At 40.5% G+C, this 21,468-nt stretch overlaps 1 protein-coding gene across 2 annotated transcripts; it reads left to right on the top strand.

The window, feature by feature from the left end:
• Window positions 1-248: 248 nt before the first annotated feature.
• SARAF (store-operated calcium entry associated regulatory factor) lies at window positions 249-20,512 on the top strand. 2 transcript variants are annotated; one of them, XM_010370893.2, is made up of 6 exons: window positions 249-867; window positions 9,660-9,838; window positions 13,651-14,068; window positions 16,477-16,618; window positions 17,261-17,412; window positions 19,697-20,512. In XM_010370893.2, the coding sequence occupies exons 1-6, from the start codon at window positions 765-767 to the stop codon at window positions 19,720-19,722; spliced, it is 1,020 nt and encodes a 339-aa protein (XP_010369195.1). In that variant the 5' UTR covers window positions 249-764; the 3' UTR covers window positions 19,723-20,512. The 2 variants fall into 2 exon arrangements, with proteins under 2 accessions (XP_010369195.1, XP_010369196.1); XM_010370894.2 differs by lacking the exon at window positions 9,660-9,838 and having other exon boundaries at window positions 498-867.
• The last annotated feature ends 956 nt before the right edge of the window (window positions 20,513-21,468 follow it).

Raw genomic sequence — 21,468 nt, 5'->3', positions numbered from 1 at the left:
TGGCTGGTTCTTCATTCAGACAATATTTTCTCCACCTGACATTTTATACAGTCTTCCGGCCTCCATGCGTAAGGAACCATGTAAAAGTTCTGAGCCTTGAAACCAGACAATATATTTCCCTGCTACCTTTAGGCTGAATCTTCTCTGTATTTAGCAACAAGTCAAAGAACACTGACCATGCGCCAGGCGCTATGCTAAGTGCTGAACACATAGAGCTGAATAAAGCACAGAACTTCCCTTGGTACAGTTATTGAGGTTTTAATAATACATAATTTGACTACATTTCTTAGATTTTGCGTCGTGACGTTTTCAGCCTCTTAAACTGCCCCGCCTACGCACAGAAGCTTCCCGAATCTCAGACCAGACACAACAAGGCAGCTCGTAGCCCTCGCCCCGCCCGCGGGCGGGGCCGCGTCAGGCCCTCGGCCCAGCCCACACAGTGTCGGCCCGCCTCGAACCCGCCTCCTGCCGCACCTCGCCTGGTCCTCGGCCCCGCCCACACCGCCTCGCCCCGCCCCAAACCGCGGGGGGGGGCTCCAGGGGCGGGGCCGACGACGGCCACTCACGGCGCCCCACTGGCCGCGTCGGCAGTGACGTAGGGTTGGCGCACTGACCCATTGCGGCTGCGGCTGCGACTCTGCAGTCGGACAGTCCCTTCGCCGCCGCCAGAGGTTTCGGTGTCGCTGCGAAGCGTCGCGCGCGCTGCCGTACCCGGGTTAGGCCCGCAGGCGTCTGACAGCCCAGCGCCATCTTCATCGAGCGCCATGGCCGTAGCCTGCGGGCCGGGAGCGGCCGGGCACTGCTTGCTTCTCGGCCTGCATTTGTTTCTGCTCACCGCGGGCCCTGCCCTGGGCTGGAACGACCCTGGTGAGTGCTGCCGGGGCTGTTCGCTCGCCCTTTTCCGCCGCCGTCAGCCGGTGCAGGCTTCCCTGCGTTTCCGTGCGCCGTCTTCCCGGAGCCTAGGTGCCCGGATTCCCCATGTCTGGCCTCTTTGCTGTTCGTGCCCTCCCTGGTTCCGCTGCTCTTCCCAGGCGTCCTGGTAGGCGGGTAGGGATGGCTCGAGTGGGCGGGGCGGGACGGCTGGGGATCCTTAACGTCCGTTTTCTCCCTGCCCTGGACTCCCGGAATTTGCCCACCATCTTCTTTCTCATCTCTAAGTATGACTGGAGAGCTGGACACTCACCTGCGCATCTGCTTTGTTGTCATGGTTGTGTGATTGTGTGATGTCATCGTGGCCGGCTGTCGTCATGGCTGCCTGTTGCTGTCGCCGGCCTTTGCCTGCCATTCGCAGTCTCTGAGTCACTCTTAGTGGACAGGGCTGCAGACCTCGCAGGTCTGTTAGCAGAATCGCAGATTGCACTCTTTCTTTCTTTTTTTTTTTTTTTTTGAGTCGGAGTCTCACACTGTCGTCCCGGCTGGAGTGCAGTGGCGTGATCTCGGCTCACTGCAGCCTCCTCCTCCCAGGTTCAAGAGATTCTACTGCCTCAGCCTCACCAGTAGCTGGGATTACAGGTGGCCGCCACTATGCCCGGCTAATTTTTTGTATTTTTAGTAGAGACGGGGTTTCACTGTATAGGCCAGGCTGGTCTCCACCCCTGACCTCGTGATCCACCCGCCTCGTCCTTCCAAAGTGCTAGGATTACAGGCGTGAGCCACCGCGTTTTTATGAGAACCCCTTCCTCTTATTCTGACGATTGCAGTGAAGTAAGTCGCGCGGCACCAGCTCTTCCCTTTGACTTTCACCGTAGAGAAGAATTTAAAAAATAATTTTCTGTCTCTTTTGTTTTTTTTTATTTGGTGGTGGCACATGCTAAGTGGATTCTAGGGAAGAGGTTCTTTTATGTCAGTACGGTATTAAAATTGTCTAAAGAATTTTCATAGGATCAGTAATATTCCGTGCAATTAATACGTATATGTCTATATACTTAGATGCAGATTTTGACTTTTTTCATTTAATAAATGACGCATGCTGTTACATTGTAATTTTGTAAAAAAAAAAAGGACATCATTTTTGGTTCGCGGAGTAAAGATGGCATGGAAAGCATATTGCCTTTGTGATTTGGTGATTGGAAATGCCTGCATTGTCGAATTTAAGCAACAGGTTTATTTCTGTAATAGCCTATTTTATTCTTACATGCTGAAATGAGAGAGAAGGTGCTATTTGCAAGCACATCACGTTGAGTAGTCATTTGATGTGGACGTTTTATTATCAAAAAATAAAAAGCCACTTTGTATTTAAATGTCTATACGTTTTTCTTTTGTATTTCTAGAAAGTTGTATATGAGTGGGAGACTTGATCAGAATTACAGTTGAAAACCTAGAATGAAACATTAATTTGTTGAACTTTGAATCAGTTGGTAAATAAATTTAAAAAGGAAGTTTACAGTTGAAGAGTCAGAAGAACTATAAAAACTATAAAAGAAGAACCAGATTTAAAGATGAACCACTTCCTCGTTTACGCTGTAAAACTATTGTTCTGGAACACAAAGCACCACAATATTTTGCAGAGTAAACTCAATTGTTTTATGTAAATTCTACCTCAAAGTTTTTGGCATACTCTTTATTAAGTCTTTTAGTAAAGCATTAATCAGCTCCCTAATTTATCTTTTGTTTGACTTGGATGCCCTTTAGCTCACGTTGAGCAGTAATTTGTCTGGAAAAAAAAATTAGCACCGTTCTAAAGAGATTACCAAAGAATTTTCAAAATTCTTTGTTGAATGTAGTCTTAAGTTACTCTTCAGGGTATTGGGGATACAGCAGTGAACAAAACAGTGTCTTGCTTCCAAGGACTTTACCTCTGTTGGGGAGAAATAGCAATAAACAGATAAACATGTAAATAGCATGCTATATTGTGAAAATTGGTATGCACCGTGTATGATAAACAGGGTGAGGAGAACATGTTGTGCGGGCAGAAGTGGAGACTTAAAAAACGTACATTGGTCAGGGAAGTCACTGTTAGGGTGACATTTGACTGGAAATCTGAAGTGGGGAGGAGGAGTAAATGACCTGAAATTACTTATATCTTTTTTTTTTTTTTTGAGGCGGAGTCTCGCTCTGTCGCCGGGACTGGAGTGCAGTGGCCAGATCTCAGCTCACTGCAAGCTCCGCCTCCCGGGTTTACACCATTCTCCTGCCTCAGCCTCCCGAGTAGCTGGGACTACAGGCGCCCGCCACCTCGCCCGGCTAGTTTTTGTATTTTTAGTAGAGACGGGGTTTCACCGTGTTAGCCAGGATGGTCTCGATCTCCTGACCTCGTGATCCGCCCGTCTCGGCCTCCCAAAGTGCTGGGATTACAGGCTTGAGCCACCGCGCCCGGCCTTACTTATATCTTTAAAGGGTCATTTGAGCTGCTCTGTGGAAAACAGACCGAAGAGGGTAGGAGGGAAGCAGGTAAACCAGTGAATTAATATATATTGGTATCTATTTTAATATTGTACAGTAAGTTCTTAAGAGTGGTGACCGCTTGGACCAGGGGAGGAGCAGTGGAGTTGGTTAGAGTAGCTGGATTCTCTTGTCACCTGTTTGGAAGGTGGAGCTAACATGATCTTCTGAAGGATTAGATGTAGGAGTAAGAGGAGAGAAGATGAGGAGAAATCCAAGGTTTTTGGCTTGAACAACTAGAAGCATGGAGGTACCATTTCCTGAGATGTGGAAGAATGTGGGATGATCAGGTTTAGAAGAGTTTGGTTTTGTTTATCTTGTTTGAGACCTGCCATGGATTTTGATTTATGAGTCTGGAGTTCAGGGAGCTCCTGTGTCTCTTGACTGATGTAAATAGTGGGGCGTGGGTATTAGAATTTTGTTCTTGAACCTTAAGAATCTTTAGGGAAGAAAGATGCTATAGGATTATGGTAATGCTATTCCATCTTAAAACTTTCAGTAATGTTTATCATACCTGATCACCTGTTATGCTTCAAGTACTCTGCCAGATAATAAATTACATCTAAGCTTCACAACAAATTTCAAGGCTGATAGCATTTTAATTTTGTAGGTGAGGAAACTTCTACACAGGTAAATTAAGTGCCTTGGCCAAAGTCATAGCCAGTTAGTGACACTAACTTAGTTCAGTGTTCTTTGCATTATTGCAACTGTTACAATAAATTCAATTTATTATTTCTGTTATTTAGTTGATTAACACAGTCTGATTTTTCTAAACCATTGAACATTTTCATTGTTTTATCTTTTATTTATGAGGAGGTAGTAGCTTGTGTTTAATGTAGCATAGTTTATTTTAATATAGTTTTTGGAAATTTTAGATCCTTAGCCCATGTGGAATTAAGTTTTTATATAGCTTTAGGTGGATTTTCTTGTGGCTGCATAGTCAGTTATGCCAGTGCTACTTATTAAAGAAGACATCTTTTATCCACTAAATTAAAAAGACCACTTCATCTTACTGAATTCCCACATGTATCTCGATTTATTTCTGATCTTTCTTTTGTTTCACAATTTCTTTGTCTCGGTTCCAATTCCCTACTATTTTGATTATAATCTTTTTTTTTTTTTTTTTTTTTTTTGAGATGGAGTTTCACTCATGTCGCCCAGGCTGGAGTGCAGTGGCAGCAATCTCGGCTCACTGCAACCTCCGCCTCCTGGATTCAAGTGATTCTCCTGCCTCAGCCTCCCAAGTAGCTGGGACTACAGGCGTGTGCTACCATGTCCAGCTAATTTTTGTAGATGGGGTTTCACCATGTTGGCCAGGCTGATCTCGAACTCCTGACCTCAGGTGATCTGCCCTCCTTGGCCTCCCAAAGTGTTGGGATTACAGGCATGAGCCATCATGCCTGACCGATGATAATAATTTTATAGTAACCTTTACTATCTGGTAAGCTATGTGTTCTTTTTTTTAAAAAAAATTGTTCTCAGGACCTTTAACATAATTTCTTTCCCCCAAAAACCCTAGTGGGTTCCTGGTTGGAAGTATGTTTAGGTCTCTTTATATATATATTTTCTTACATAGATAGGGTATTGACCTTAAGTTTATTAGATTGATTAGATTCATATTAAATACTTGTGGGAAATACATCATAGGATATGTTGTAACGTCAGTGAGTTCTACCATTAGCAAAGTGATGGTTGGCAAACCTAGTCAGACTTTTTCCTTTAGAGTTTTTGAATACATTTCTCCATTTTCTTTTTCTATCCCGTTGAGATATCTGAAGCTTTTCTAAGTCTTATCTTTTCTATATGGCTTGTTTTCCCCCTATTCTGGCAATTAGTAGAATCTTTTTTCGTCTAGAGTGTTCTAAAATTCACTTTTTGTGTGCTTCTGTGTGGTCTGTTTCTCAGGCCTGGGTTTTTGTTGGGCCCTTTCAGTATGACAACTCAAGTCCTTCAGTGTGGGAGTTTTTCTTGAATTACAGCCTGGAGTTTGTCTAATCAGATTCCTTTGTTCATTCTTTCTGAAACCGTTGTTGGATTTTTGGACTTTCTGAACTGGTAATTTTCTTTTTTTTTTTTCTCTCCTGCTGTCTGTTTCCCTTCCCCTTCCGCTTCCCCTTCCCCTTCCCCTTCCCCTTCCCCTTCCCTTTCCCTTCCCTTTCCTTTTTTTGAGACGGAGTCTAACTCTCTAACTCTGTCCGCCAGGCTGGAGTGCAGTGACACCATCTCGGCTCACTGCAACCTCTGCTTCCCGGGTTCAAGCGATCCTCCTGCCTCAGTCTCCTGGGTAGCTGGGATTACAGGTGCCCACCACCACACCTGGCTAATTTTTGTATTTTTAATAGAGACGAGGTTTCACCATGTTGGCCAGGCTGATCTCGAACTCCTGACCTTGTGATCCGCCCATCTCGGCCACCCAAAGTGCTGGGATTACATGCATGAGCCACCGTGCCTGGCCTTTCCCTCCTACTTTCTTGTCTTTTTGCTCTACTTTGTTTTTTCTTTTTCTTCTCTTTTCTTTTTTTTTTCAGATGGAGCCTTGCTCTGTCGCCAGGCTGGAGTGCAGTGGCACGATCTCGGCTCACCGCAACCTCTGCCTCCTGGGTTCAAGCAATTCTCCTGCCTCAGCCCCCCAGAGTAGCTGGGACTACAGGCACGTGCCACCATGCCCAGCTAATGTTTGTATTTTTAGTAGAGCCAGGGTTTCACCATGTTGGCCAGGATGGTCTCGATCTCTTGACCTCGTGATCCGCCCTCCTCAGCCTCCCAAAGTGCTAGGATTACAGGCATGAGCCACCGCGCACGCTGTCTTTTTGCTCTACTTGCTAGAAGATTTTCTTCTAACAGTTCTGTTGTATGTATGTATGTATTTATTTATTTCTGTTTTGAGACAGGGTCTCACTGTATCACCCAGGCTGGAGTGCATGGCTTGCTGCAGCCTCGACTTCCCCAGGCTCAGGTGATTCTCTCACCTCAGCCTCCTGAGTAGCTGGTACTGCAGGTGTGTGCCACCACACCTGGCTAATGTTATAATTTTTTTGTAGAGACAGGGTTTTGCCATGTTGCTTAGGCTGATCTTAAACTCTTGGGCGCTAGTGATCTGCCTGCCTTGGCCTCCCAAAGTGCTGGGATTACAGGCATGAGCCACTGCACCTGGCAGTTCTGTTGTTTTTAATCTTAGCTGTCCTGTTTTTAATTTCCAGAAGCTCTTGTTTTTTCTCTGAGTATTCCTTTTAAAAATGGTTGTTTTATTAATGCAGTCTTTTTCTCTTATCTCTCTGAGGATATTAGAGTGTTTTTTAAAAAGTTTTCTTCTTCTGCATGGTCTCTTTTTTCCTCCTGCTTCCTTTTGTTGTTGTTCTGTTCTGTCCTGGTTGCTATATTTCATGTTAGGGGCTGTTTTGTCTGTTTAATGTTACTGTAACACAATACCACAGACTGGGAAATTTATTAAAAAACTGTATTCATTTCTCACAGTTCTGGAGGCTGAGAAGTTCAATATTAAGGTGCTGGCATCTAGTGAGGGCCTTCTTGCTGTGTCATGCCATGATGGAAGGCAGAAAAGGGAGAGAGTGAAAGAGGGGAAAGGGGCCTAACTCATCCTTTTATCAGGAGTCCACTGCTGTGATAACCCAGTCCTGCAAGAGCAGCATTAATCTATTCATGAGGGCAGAGCCCGCTTAAAGGTCCCATCTTTCAACACGGTTGCATTGGGGATTAAGTTTTCAACACGTGAACTTTGGGGGACACATTCAAACCACAGCAGGGACTTTTGTCATATTTTTAGTAATCCTTGGCTCCCTGCTCATGGTTAACCCTGGGGAACCAAAAAGCTCATTGGAAGCTATCAGTGTGCGATTGCAGTTTTGATTTTGAACTTCACAACAGGGTTACCTAGGTTGCTCTTTTTTTGGAGGAAGTTCCTGATGCCACTGTATTTAGGTACTTCTTCTTGGTTAGATTACCAAGAGAATAGTCATCCAGTCTCCCACAGAGGACAAGGGGATGGCTGTTAGCATTTTGTGCACCATGTGGGAAAGGAGAACTGTGATTTCATCTGTCAGAGTGCACACAGTCACTTGGGTTCCCTGTTTGGTTGTTTTTGTACCCATGCCTTCTACTATGCCAGATGGTCCCCAATGCAAATCTCTTCAGTTTTATCCTCTCCAGAGAATACATATCCAGACAGTTTCCTTAGTGGGGAAGAGGGAGTTAGAACAGTGTGGAGTTGGGGAGAGGATCTGGGGATATGGCTTCTTCTCAAGTAGCTTTCACACTGTAGTGTATATTTCAGGCATCTCTCATTCCAGAGCTGCCATTTCCCATTTTTTGTTTTGTTTTGCCTTTTTTTTTTTTTTTTTTTTTGGGATTCTGTTATGTACATCAAGTTGATTCTCAGTTTCCCCCCTTTGCTGTTCTGGCATTTGACTTTCACTTGGGTCTAGTCACCTACCATTAGTCCATTTGCTTTCTCCTTCCAAAATTCTTCTGTCATCTCCTCTTTGGTTTTACCTGACCACAGTCATTCACATCATTAAAACAATGTATTTATTACAGTTTTAGTAGAATTTTGGGAGGCTGCAAATTCTGCTAATTTGACAGGTTGAATATAGGGAATTGGGTACTCACAAAATGATAGAAAGTCATGCCTATTACATCTGCCACACTGAAAAATAGGTTGCTCATGTCAAGCCTCTTGACAGCCAGGAAGCTGATTAGAGGATACTATCAGTTTGAAAACCCACGGTCTTCATGCCTGTGTTTGCTAGCTGAAGGACAGAGCACTGTATAAGTCTAGGGTCTGCTTTCCGGATTTTGCTCTAGTCCCTCTGGTTGGCAGAACTGAAATTGCTTTTGTCAACTACAGCTGCAAGAGGTTTTGGGATTCCTTTTGCTTTGCAGGAAGGCACACCTGTTTGAGGGTGAAGTGGATCTTGACTGAGCCAATCCACAGCATCTTCCATCAATAATCCACAACATGATAAATAGGAAGATTTTGTCCTTATTTTGCAATACATAGAAATTCTTTTTTTTTTTTTTTTGAGATGGAGTTTCATTCTTGTTGCCCAGGCTAGAGTACAATGGATCTTGGCTCACTGCAACCTCCTCCTCCCAGGTTCAAGCGATTCTCCCGCCTCAGCCTCCCAAGTAGTTGGAATTACAGGCATGCACTACCACTCCTGGCTAATTTTGTGTTTTTAGTAGAGATGGAGTTTTGCCATGTTGGCCAGGCTGGTCTCGAACTCCTGACCTCAGGTGATCTATCTGCCTTGGCCTCCCAAAGTGCTGGAATTACAGGTGTGAGCCACCATGCCTGACCTAGAAATTCATTTTTGTACATGAATGCCAGACATAATTTTATTGTTTTGACTCCTCCTTTCAAAGTCTCTTGTCAGTATGTTTTAAATTTTTTAGTTTGTGAAATAGTTTAAATAGTTTTGATTTTTAAAATTGTGAAATATCTAGAGTATTTAAACATACAGAAGTGTACAGTGAACATACATGTAGTCATCACCCAGTTTTATTGAATCATCACATTGTACCATATTTGCTACAAATCCCCCACTCCCAGTAATAAACATTAGGAATAGAGATAAAATCTCTTTCCTTTCTCTCTCCCTAGACTAGATACTTACTTGAATTTGGTGTTTAATCCTTCCCATATGTGTTTTCATGTTGTTGTTATATACATATATAGACATTAACAGTATGTAGTATTGTTTCGCCTTTTTTAAAGGTTTATGTAAAGCTATCATACAAAACATTCTGCAACTTGTATTTTGTTTAAAATGTTTTTGCCATTTATCTAGTTTGATACATGAATTCTAGTTCACTCATTTTAACTGCTGTGGAATATTCCACTGTAATAGATCAGAATATGTTAATCTCTTCACCTGTTGATGGACATTTAAATCACTAAATGTGCTTCAGGAACATGCTTATATTTTTGTCATTTTAATTAACCACTATTATTATTACACAGTAGTACAATGTTTCAGGTTAGTGAACTTTTCGTTCTTTTGATTTAGCAAAAATGATATACAACTTGTGCTGTAGAAGCATCTGGCATGAAATGCAGGGAGATCTTAAAAGTGTGACCTGAATTTTGTGCAGAAGGCCTGAATGTTGTTGGGATAGCTTTGAGAGATGGATTCATCCTCTCTTAGCCATTCTCAGAAGGCGAGAAAGGCATTTCCTATGACGAGAGTTTTGTTAGGATGAACCTTTCTTTCTCTGACATGATATTTACTTTGTGTTCCTCTGTTTTCTTGCTATTTCAGACAGAATGTTGCTGCGGGATGTAAAAGCTCTTACCCTCCACTATGACCGCTATACCACCTCCCGCAGGCTGGATCCCATCCCACAGTTGAAATGTGTTGGAGGCACAGCTGGTTGTGATTCTTATACCCCAAAAGTCATACAGTGTCAGAACAAAGGCTGGGATGGGTATGATGTACAGGTAATATCCACTACAGTGATGGCAGTCTAAATGGGGGTTTTTATTCAGTAAATTGTTTATTGGGACATTATTCAGTATTTTGAGGGAGCACATACAGAAATCTCAGATCAGCCTAAAATATGTAAGTAAATCAGTCACTCTTCCTGTGGAAGAAATGGCCTCCAAAAGAAATGCACCGATTTTAAAGCCTGAGAGTACTTATTGTAGTTTTTGTACCATGACCTCCTCCTAAGATACTTGTAAATTTTCACAACTTTTTATATACTTGATGGTGAGGGATAGGGGATCTCTTGTGGTTGTCATTTTCCTGCCATTCCTCAAAGAATACCAACCTACCCTTAAGACAAAGTTGAGATAATTAGGAATTATAGATCGTAAATAGTAGGGGTTCATATATCGCTATTGTGCTTCTAGCACTTGATTTTAAAATTGTCTTATAACTGAGGGTGGTTACTTTTGAATGGAAGCATTTCAGCAGGTTTCATTTATTGTCTTTGGGACACTGGTATTTTGTATATGAGCAGAGCATCTCCTTGAAGTTCCAAAACTGAGTATGCTTTAAATATAGATTTTGTTAAATGAATTCACTTTAAATCACTAGTTACACATTTCTACTTTGTATTCTGACTGCTTTCAAAAGGGATTTAAGACGACTGGTCACAAGGCAAGAAACTTGTGTTGACGATTTACCCCTCCATCAGAATGATATTCTTGTTTGATACAACCTTTATGCATGGTCTTTGCAATTCAGAGAGGAAGTTGATGTGTACTGGGTGATACTTACTTCACAATATTTTCCCCCATTACTGCTAAGTTGAATCATAGAATCCTCTGGGTTATAGCGGAAGTCTCACTCCCACTTGACTTACGACTTTTACAGTCTTGATGGGAAAAAAAGGCAGTAATGGTGATGTCATTCATTAAACATGTATTAATTGCAATATAAAAAAATGGATAAGGTAGAATGAAGAAACTCTTTTAGTAGTAGAAGAGATAAGACAAGTACTCAGATTACATGTAGGTCCCAACACAACATTATAAAGTCACGTCTAGTTGGAGTCATTGGGATTTAAAGGATGAGGTATTTGTGCTGTGTTAGGAAGGAATGATAACATTCTTAGAGAGGAAGGGCTAGAGAAGGGAATAGCATGAGCAAAGGAGTGTTGAGCATATCATACATTGGCTTATGTTTAGTAGCTGGAGAGAGGCCATTTAGTAGCAGGAGAGAAACTCCTTCTATTCCAAGAGTTGAAATTTAAATACAGTACTTAGAAGCTACTTATAGTACGCACGATTAAGGAAGTGGTAGTTAACATGAAATACCAATATAAGTTTAGCTTGTTTTATTTACCTAAGTCAGCAAACTTATAAATCTTCCTCCAAATAAAATTATTTTAAAAACAGTGTAGTAACAGCAACAAAAGAAAAACTGCATCTTATCCAAATGAAAAACTTTTGACCGTCAAAGGACATCATCAAGAAAGTGAAAAGACAGCCTACAGAATGGGAGGAAGCTTAACAAATCATAGTTGGTGAGGGACGTGTATTAAGAATATAAAATAACTCTTACAACTCAATAAGAAAACAACCAAGTTAAAAATGGCAGAGCCTCTGAATAGACATTTCTGCAAGGAAGATACATAAGTAACAAATAAGCACATGAAAAATGCTCCTTATTAGCCATCGGAGAAATGCAAATCAAAGCCACAGTAAGATACCATTTCACACTCAGTAGGATGGCTATAATAAAAAAGATAACAAGGCTGGTGAGGATGTCGAGAAAATGAAACCCTTATACACTGCTGTTGGGAATGTAAAATGGTCCAGCTGCTTTGGAAAATTGGCATTTCCTCAAAAGTTTAAACATAGAGTTACCATGTATGCCTCAGTCATTCCACTCCAAGGTGTACACCCAAGAGAATTGAAAACACATGTCCACACAAAAACTTGCATACAAATATACATAGCAGCATTATTCATAATAGCCAAAAAGTAGAAACAATTCAAATGTCCATTACTAATGAATGATAAATAAAATGTGGTATATCCATGCAAAGAAATATTACGTAGTATATGTACCAATATGTGCTACAACGTGGATGAATCTTGAAAATGTTATGCTGAGTGAAAGAAGCTAGTCACAAAAGACCACATATTGTATTATTACATTCCTGTGAACTGTCCAGTTAGGGAAATCCATATAGACAGGAAGTTGGTTGGGAGGGGTGCAGAGGGCAGAATGGAGAGTGACTGCTAATGGGTACAAGATTTCTTTGGGGTGACGAAAATATTCTAAAATTGATTGTGGTGATGGTAGCACAACTGTGAATATACTAAAAACCATTGAAATGGGTGAATTGTATGGTATGTGGGAATTATATTTCAATAAGGCTGTTATAAATGAAATAAAATAGTGTGTCTGAACTTTGAAAGAGGAAAATCATTTGTACAAAAATTTGCAGAAGGGCAACAGAACCAATTAAATCTACTTTAGCTTGTATCTTTTTTTTTTCTTTCTTTGAGGCGGAGTCACCCTCTTTCGCCCAGTCTGGAGTACGGTGACATGATTTTGGCTCACTGCAACCTCTACCTCTGGGTTCATGTTATTCTCCTGCCTCAGCCTCTATTTAAGTAGCTGGAATTATAGGCATGCACTACCATGCCCAGCTCATTTTTGTATTTTTAGTAGAGACAGGGTTTTGCCATTTTGGCCAGGCTGTTCTCAAACTCCTGACCTCAGGGGTGATCCACGTGCCTTGGCCTCCCAAAGTGCTGGGGTTACAAGCATGAACCACCGCACCCAGCCTTCAGCTTGTATCTTAAGAGTTAAAGAAGCATATTGCTTTTTCACCACAAAATATAGAATATAGACCAAACTTGGGCATATGTTTTTTTAAGGTGGACATTTTTGGGGCTAGCCTGGGTTCTTTTTGCGTTTTTCTAAATATCTTTAAAAAATACAAGAGAATTACATAGAATTGGACCCTGGAAAGTTAGTCCATGGTTTTATAAAATTTGTGTAGAAAGGTTTTTTTCTCAGAGGGTTATGTAATATCTCTGTTGCTTTGTGTAGCTACCAGATGTTCATATATGATGCTGTTTTGAGCCTTAGCATCTTTTAAGAAATCTGTATTTTTAAAGAAAGCTTCTTGAACAACAGTGGCAAAAAGTTGACATTTTGGCATTTTGCTTAAATTGTATAAATTATGGAATACTTAATATGTTCAGATGGATATATAACATGTATATGTAAAGAATGAAGAATAGTGATAAAGTGAATACTCGTGTACGCACTATCCAGCATAAGAAGTAGAACACAGATACCACCATTATCTTTGAAGCCCCTCATTTTCCCTCCCTTCTAGACACAAATACTCACCGTCGTTAATTTTGCGGATCATTCCTTTGCTTCATTTTGCAATTTTATGACGGATATATAGCCCAAGTAACATTTTTTTTTTTTTGAGATGGAGTCTTGCTCTATCGCCCAGGCTAGAGTGCAGTGGCACGATCTTAGCTCACTGCAACCTCCGCCTCCCGGGTTCAAGCAATTCTCCTGCCTCAGCCTCCTTAGTAGCTGGGATTATAGGCACCCGCCACTGTGCCCGGCTAATTTTTGTATTTTTAGTAGAGATGGGGTTTCACCATCTTGGCCAGGCGGGTCTTGAACTCCTAACCTCGTGATCCACCCGCCTCAGCCTTCCCAAGTGCTGAGATTACAGGTGTGAGCCACCGCGCCCAGCCCCCAAGTAACATATATTTAATGAAAAAAAAGTTTGTTTCTAATAATCTGTTTCTATTTTTCTTCACAGTGGGAATGTAAGACCGACTTAGATATTGCGTACAAATTTGGAAAAACTGTGGTGAGCTGTGAAGGCTATGAGTCCTCTGAAGACCAGTATGTACTAAGAGGGTCTTGTGGCTTGGAGTACAATTTAGATTATACAGAACTTGGCCTGCAGAAACTGAAGGAGTCTGGAAAGCAGCACGGCTTTGCCTCTTTCTCTGATTATTATTATAAGTGGTACTCGGCGGATTCCTGTAACATGGGTGGATTGATTACCATCGTGGTGCTCCTTGGGATCGCCTTTGTAGTCTATAAGCTGTTCCTGAGTGATGGGCAGTATTCTCCTCCACCGTATTCTGAGTATCCTCCATTTTCCCACCGTTACCAGAGATTCACCAACTCAGCAGGACCTCCTCCCCCAGGCTTTAAGTCTGAGTTCACAGGTATGTTTCCCTCACAGTGGCCATAAATAGGGTGGTTGTGAGGTTAGTGCATCCTGTGCTTGGTTCTGAAATAGAAAATCGTTGCATTGGGAAACCAAAGGAGGTTTGTCTTCTCATTTTGTTTTTTACTTTCAATTTCTTTTACCTCTTCTGTTCTGCTCTCTCCCAAGGTATATTGTGATCGCTATGTTAAGAATGCCTGATGGGCCAGGCACCATGGCTCACGCCTGTAATCCCAGCACTTTGGGAGGACGGGGTGGGCAGATCACTTGAGGTCGGGAGTTTGAGACCAGCCTGACCAAGATGGTAAAATCCCATCTCTTAATAAAAATACAAAAATTAGCCAGGTGTTGTGGCGGGCACCTGTAATTCCAGCTTCTTGGGAGACTGAGGCATGAGAATCACTTGAATCCGGGAGGTGGAGGTTACAGTGAGCTGAGATCGTACCAGTGTGCTCCAGCCTGAGTGACAGAGCGAGACCCTGTCTCAAAAAAAAAAAAAAAAAAAAGCCTGATTAAATTATAAGTACTCTTAATCAGAGAAACTTGATCAACTTTGCTAATAATCATTTGCCCTGAACCCTGTCTCACACTATACATAAAAATTAATTCTTTAAGTAGTATAATTCTCAACGTAAAAGGCAAAACAATTAAGTTTCCAGAATAAAACATAGGAGAATATTTGTTATGACCTTAGGATGGGTAAAGATTTTTTTTTTTTTTTTTTTTTTTTTTGAGACGGAGTCTGGCTCTGTCTCCCAGGCTGGAGTGCAGTGGCCAGATCTCAGCTCACTGCAAGCTCCGCCTCCCGGGTTTACACCATTCTCCTGCCTCAGCCTCCCGAGTAGCTGGGACTACAGGCATCCGCCACCTTGCCTGGCTAGTTTTTTGTATTTTTAGTAGAGACGGGGTTTCACCGTGTTAGCTAGGATGGTCTCGATCTCCTGACCTCGTGATCCGCCCGTCTCGGCCTCCCAAAGTGCTGGGATTACAGGCTTGAGCCACCGCGCCCGGCCGGGTAAAGATTTCTTAAACAGAACGTAAAAAGTACTGGCCATAAAACAAAACATGGGTAAATTAGACTTTATTTAAATTAAGAACATCTAGTCATCAAAAGGCACTATTAGGAGAGTGAAAAGGCAAGCCACAGACTGGGAAAAATTTACAAAACATATTTCCAGCATATATATGTGTCTAGAACATAAAATGAACTCCCATAAATCTGAGCCACAGGCAGACAAGCCCTCCAAAAAGGACTTGAATGGCCATTTTATAATAAGAGAAGACATCTACTTCACCAGTCCCCAGCCTTTTTGGCACCAGGGACCAGTTTTGTGGAAGACAGTATTTCCACGGACTAGAGGGGTTGGGTTAGGGTGGGATGGGGCGGGGAGGGAAGGTTTTGGGATGATTCAAGCATATTATGTTTATTGTGTACTTTATTTCTGTTGTTATTACATTGTAATATATAATGAAATAATTAACAACTCACTGTAATGTAGAATCAGTGGGAGCCCTGAGCTTGTTTTCCTGCAACTAGACAGTCCCATCTGGGGGTGATGGGAGACAGTGACAGATCATCAGGCATTAGATTCTCATAAGGAGCACGCCACCTAGATTCCTCGCATGTGCAGTTCACAGTAGGGTTCGTGCTCCTATGAGAATCGAATACTGCTGCTGATCTGACAGGAGGCCGAGCTCAGGTAGTAATGCAAGTGATGGGGAGTGACTCTAAATACAGATGAAGCTTCAGTTGCTTGCCTGCCACTCACCTCCTGCTGTGTGGCCCATTTCCTAACAGGCCACTGGGATCCCAACCCATGATCTACATGGTCAATAAAAATAAGCAAAGGTGCTTAGCATCATTAGTCTTCAGAGAAATGCAGATGAAAACCACAGGGAGATTATTTTTAGCCACCAAATAACCACCATAATGACTAATGTTAAAAAAACAAGAGTACCAAGTGTGAGCAAAGATATAGAGTGACTGGAACTTTCATACTTTGCTGGTAGGAGTTAAAATGGTAAAACAACCCAAACATGTGCCTACCCATTTCTATTCCTACATAAGTACCTGGGAGAAGTGAGTACATGGTGCACCAAGAAAGATGCACAGGAGTGTTCATAGCAGTTTTATTTATAACAGCCAAAAAATGGAGGTAGACCCTCCCCAGTCCTAAAATCTATCCCTCTCCCCCCATATCTATGGGAAATGCCCTCCTTCATTATAAACCAGTATTTTACAAATACCTTTTTGAATACAACTTGTTAATAACTTGATGCCTGAGTATTATTAATAGTTCAGTACAGATGAAATAATTGAAGTGTTATATTGGTTATATTATCTTTACTTTTATAGACTATGTCATGTTTAAGTGAGGATACATAATAAATCATTTTTATTTTAAGGAACGCAGAATACTGGCCATGGTGCAACTTCTGGTTTTGGCAGTGCTTTTACAGGACAACAAGGATATGAAAATTCAGGACCAGGGTTCTGGACTGGCTTGGGAACTGGTGGAATACTAGGATATTTGTTTGGCAGCAATAGGTAAGCTTTTTGCATTTATCTCTCTTGCTCTTTAATTCAAGAGACTTCTGCTTACAATTTAACTGCATTTAGTTTTGCTAAGGAAAATAAATTCTGGTGACATTAACCTATTAAATAAGATTCTCTGGGAAGGGGGAAGGTACACTATATGTGTTTTGATCAGTATTGTATATGTTATTTTCTTTCATTGTGTTTCTTCCTATGTCACCCTCATAGATATTATAAGATAAGAAAAAGACTGTTTAGTTGACATCTGAGAAAATGAGAAGGCAGGAAAGAATACAATATTTGGGGAACAGTTAGTCTGGTTTGGTAGGAGAATGATAAAAGTAAGGCTGGAAAGAGCTTGGGGCCAGATTTTGGAATATGAAGTATTAATGGTAGTTTAAGCTTAGATTTTATTTGAGTACAAATTCAGAAAGAAAGAGCATTGACTCCCTGTCACTTTCCCCCATAGCAATGACCATAATAATGGCAGAAATATGAAACAGTTTTTATTTCATGCTAATTCTGATATACCAGAACATTCAGGAAAAAATGCTTGATAAAGGTATTTTTTTTCTGACAGTTTAGGAACAGGAAGGTATTTAAAAATTATAGCCACAAGAAAAAAATGCCTAACCTACTTTTATGCCTTTAAAGAGCGGCAACACCCTTCTCCGACTCGTGGTACTACCCGTCCTATCCTCCCTCCTACCCTGGCACATGGAATAGAGCTTACTCACCCCTTCGTGGAGGCTTGGGCAGCTATTCGGCATGTTCAAACTCAGACACAAAAACCAGAACTGCATCAGGTAAGAGCAAAAAATACAAGTTCATTTTAACCTAGGAGTAAAGTACAGAAATAGTTTTGGAACTTTAGAAGATGATTATCTATTTAGCCACCATGGTTTTATTTGGTGTGTACCTACCAAAAATATTAATAGCACAATTAACTGAGATCCCACTTCTAAATATTCTTTAAAAATCAAACAGGGATTTGATTTGGGCTTAGCTCTACCATAGACCACAGTTTTAACTTGAACCTTACTGGATGCTAGCTTCCACATATATTTAATTCTGTGATCTCTAGAGATCCTTTAAGTTCTAAACTAGACTTTTCTAAGTAGAAACTTAAACTTAAAATTCAGTAACATTCAAAAAAGATATTGAGGTATATTTTAATTTTCAAAAATATAATGTTTACTGGAATGCTGAGAGAATATTTTGTAAAAAGCAAAGATATATAAAAAAAGGAGTAACTGGATTAAACATCAAATCTAATTGGCAGAAAATGGGAGCTGCTGGGTAAGGAGGCCATGAGAGATTGCTGTGGAGTAGATTTGTCTTTCAGGAGAAAGAAGTTATAGAACAGTGATTAATTCTTGAAATTGATAGAAAAATACATTTAAATATGTTTTAAAATGTGAGTAGAATTCTCATAATGCTGGTTTGGATATACATTGATACATTCAATTAAAAGAACTGGTACTACCTCCTAAAATTGAATCTATGCATACCTAGGACATAGCAGTTTTGCTCTCAGATATATAGTGACAGAAATGCATACGCTTGTATGCTGGCAGATAAGCACAAGACTGTTTATAGCATCCCTATTCATAAATGCCCAAAACTAGAAACAGCCCACGTATCCATCAGCAGTAAAATGGATGAATAAATTGAGTTATGTTTGCTGTATTGCAGTGGGTTACTGTGCAACTAAGAAAATAAGCAGTTGTGTGCAATAACATGGATAGATCTACCAAATACAAAGAAGCCAGACACAAAAGAATATATACACTATGATGATAGCAGTTATATTTTATAAAATACACATGCAAAAACAGGCAAAACTGATCTGTGGTGTTAGAGTATGAGATAGTGGGTACTTCTGGGGAGAAAAAAAAGGAGTTGGGAGAATATATAAAAATATGACTAGGTAAGGCCAGGCGCGGTGGCTCACACCTATAATTCCAGCACTTTGGGAGGCTGAGGGGTGGATCATCTGAGGTCAGGAGTTCGAGACATCAGCCTACCCAACAGGGTGAAATCCCGTCTCTGCTAAAAATACAAAAATTAGCTGGGTGTGGTGGCGCATGCCTGTAATCTCAGCTACTTGGGAGACCAGGCAGGAGAATCACTTGAACCTGGGAGGCAGAGGTTGCAGTGAGCCGAGATTGCGCCATTGCACTCCAGCCTGGGCGACAAGAGGAAAACTGTCTCAAAAAAAAAAAAAAAAAAAAAAAAAAAAATATATATATATATATATATATGTATAAAAATATATATAAAATGTATATAAATAAATATATAAAAAAATATATAAATGAGTTTTCTTCTGTCATGATGTCTTAATATATATGGCTAGGTAAGACATGACAGAAGAAAACTCATTTATATATATATTTTTATATATCTATTATATATATGACAAGAAAACTCATATATATTATATAGATATATAAAATATATATATATATATGGCTAGGTAAGACATCATGACAGAAGAAAACTCCTCAGTGGAAAGAAGACTTGCAAAAAATCATGACTATCAACGAGAAATGTATGGGAGTTATATGAAAGAAAATCATAAAAACCAAATAATCTAAACCTGGAAATAATTGAGAGACTTTCCAGATAGGAAGACTTGTCATCCTGTAGCCTGTGTGTGTGTGCATGGTGTCTAAATAATGCTTAACCATCTGAAGTCCATAACCCTCCCCACATTACGTCTCTTACCACTGGAGTTGTGAGAGGTAGCAGGGCATGGCTTATGCGCCACTGGCCTCTGTCTTTTTGGCTTAGACTTTGAGTATTGCCTGTACCATGGTGGCTCCACTATAGAATGCATCTTCTTTTTTGGTGTCCTAACTGTCATTCCCAGCAACCATGTGCGAGTGTAGCAGGCTCAATGATTGGGAAGGTTGCTGTGGGAGGCGATGCACCGTCCTGCTCAGCCCAGTTCCACCTAGTGGCTCACTCTTTCCTTTCCTCCTATCTCATTCATTTGCTAACAATAAACATGTATGACTTGTAATTTTATAAGCAATTCTAATGCATTTTTAAAAACTAATGTAAATTTTACCCCTCTCATTCTAGGATATGGTGGTACCAGGAGACGATAAAGTAGAAAGTTGGAGTCAAACATTGGATGCAGAAATTTTGGATTTTTCGTCACTTTCTCTTTAGAAAAAGTGCTACCTGTTAACAATTGGGAAAGGGGGATATTCAAAAATTCTGTGGTGTTTTGTCCTGTATAGCTTTTTGTATTCTATTATTTGAGGCTAAAAGTTGATGTGTGACAAAATACTTATGTGTTGTATGTCAGTGTAACATGCAGATGTATATTGCAGTTTTTGAAAGTGATCATTACTGTGGAATGCTAAAAATACATTAATTTCTAAAACCTGTGATGCCCTAGGAACCATTAAGAATGAAGGTGTTGTACTAATAGAAATTAAGTACAGAAAATTTCAGTCTTAGGTGGTTGTAGCTGATGAGTTATTACCTCATAGAGACTTTAATATTCTATTTGGTATTATATTATTTGGTGTTTGCTGTTCTTCAAACATTTAAATCAAGCTTTGGACTAATTATGCTAATTTGTGAGTTCTGATCACTTTTGAGCTCTGAAACTTTGAATCATTCAGTGGTGGTGATGGCCTTCTGGTAAGTGAGTATTACCTTCTGTAGGAAAAGGTAGAAGATAAGCTCTAGAAGGTTGTTGTAAATGACTGTGTGCTGGTAGAAATGCTTGAAACCTCTATATTCAGTTCATAAGAGGTAAAGGTCAAATTTTTCAACAAAAGTCTTTTAATAACAAAAGCATGCAGTTCTCTGTGGAATCTCAAATATTGTTGTAATAGTCTGTTTCAATCTTAAAAATAATCAATAAAAACAAAGGGTTTAGTCTCATTCTTTCTATTAGCCTAGGCACAAATAAATGTTATCCTTTTTTTTTTTTTTAAAAAAAAAAAAAACAATTTTCCCAAAGGGGAATGTTCATGCAGAAGTTCTGTCTCCCTAAACAATAATTTTATGTGGTAGTCATACCTTAGTCTTTTGGTAAATGTTTTCAAAAAGTAATTTAGAAATGATCTGGAAGCCTCTGCCAAAAAATAGCTTTTTTAAAACATAATTAAATCTCCAAGCCTCCCAACCCATCAGAGATTGCATGGTTACACTTAGTTAAGCTTCATAACCTGAAAACCCTGGTTTTATGTCTTATGTGTTTAATGATTTTTGCCATTTAAAACCGCAGTTACTTTTCACCAACCAATAGGAACCAATTTAAAACAAACCCTTATTAAAACTTTAAAATATGATTTAGGGGATAGTTGCAAGGGTATTGCGATTAGAACTATCCTCTCTTCATCAGTGAAACAGTAGAAATTTTAACTGATAGAAGAAACACAGCTTTACTTTATGTATGTTCCACTAAATCCTTACTCCATTTCTCCTTAGTAGAAGGATATGGAGTAAAAGAGAATGTAGTTTGTTGCCTTTTTTTTTGAGACAGAGTCTCGCTCTGTTGCCAGGCTGGAGTGCAGTGGCATGATCTTGGCTCACTGCAACTTCCGCCTCCCAGGTTCAAGCAATTCTCCTGCCTCAGCCTTCTGAGTAGCTGGGATTACAGGCTCCTGCCACCAAGTCCAGCTAATTTTTTGTATTTTTAGTAGAGATGGGATTTCACTATGTTGGCCAGGCTGGTCTCAAACTCCTGACCTCAGGGGTTCCACATACCTCAGCCTCCGCAAAGTGCTGGGATTACAGGCGTGAACCACCGCGCCCAGCTTACTCAAGATTGTTTTTGAACATAGTACTGCAGATCATTGGGATTGTAAGAAAATAATGAGTTAATGTAAAGAGAG

This window comes from Rhinopithecus roxellana, chromosome 9, assembly GCF_007565055.1.
Source record: "Rhinopithecus roxellana isolate Shanxi Qingling chromosome 9, ASM756505v1, whole genome shotgun sequence".
In the NCBI taxonomy this organism is placed as follows: domain Eukaryota; kingdom Metazoa; phylum Chordata; class Mammalia; order Primates; family Cercopithecidae; genus Rhinopithecus; species Rhinopithecus roxellana.
The sequence above is the reverse complement of the archived record's forward strand: the minus strand, read 5'-3'. Positions and strand labels throughout refer to the sequence as shown.

What these genes read in the sequence shown, in the direction of transcription:
- SARAF (XM_010370893.2), top strand. Translation starts at nt 765, where the DNA reads ATGGCCGTAGCCTGCGGGCCGGGAGCGGCCGGGCACTGCTTGCTTCTC. An exon ending in CCTGGGCTGGAACGACCCTG is followed by an intron (nt 868 to 9,659) that starts GTGAGTGCTGCC and finishes TTGCTATTTCAG; the next exon opens with ACAGAATGTTGCTGCGGGAT. An exon ending in GGGATGGGTATGATGTACAG is followed by an intron (nt 9,839 to 13,650) that starts GTAATATCCACT and finishes TTTTCTTCACAG; the next exon opens with TGGGAATGTAAGACCGACTT.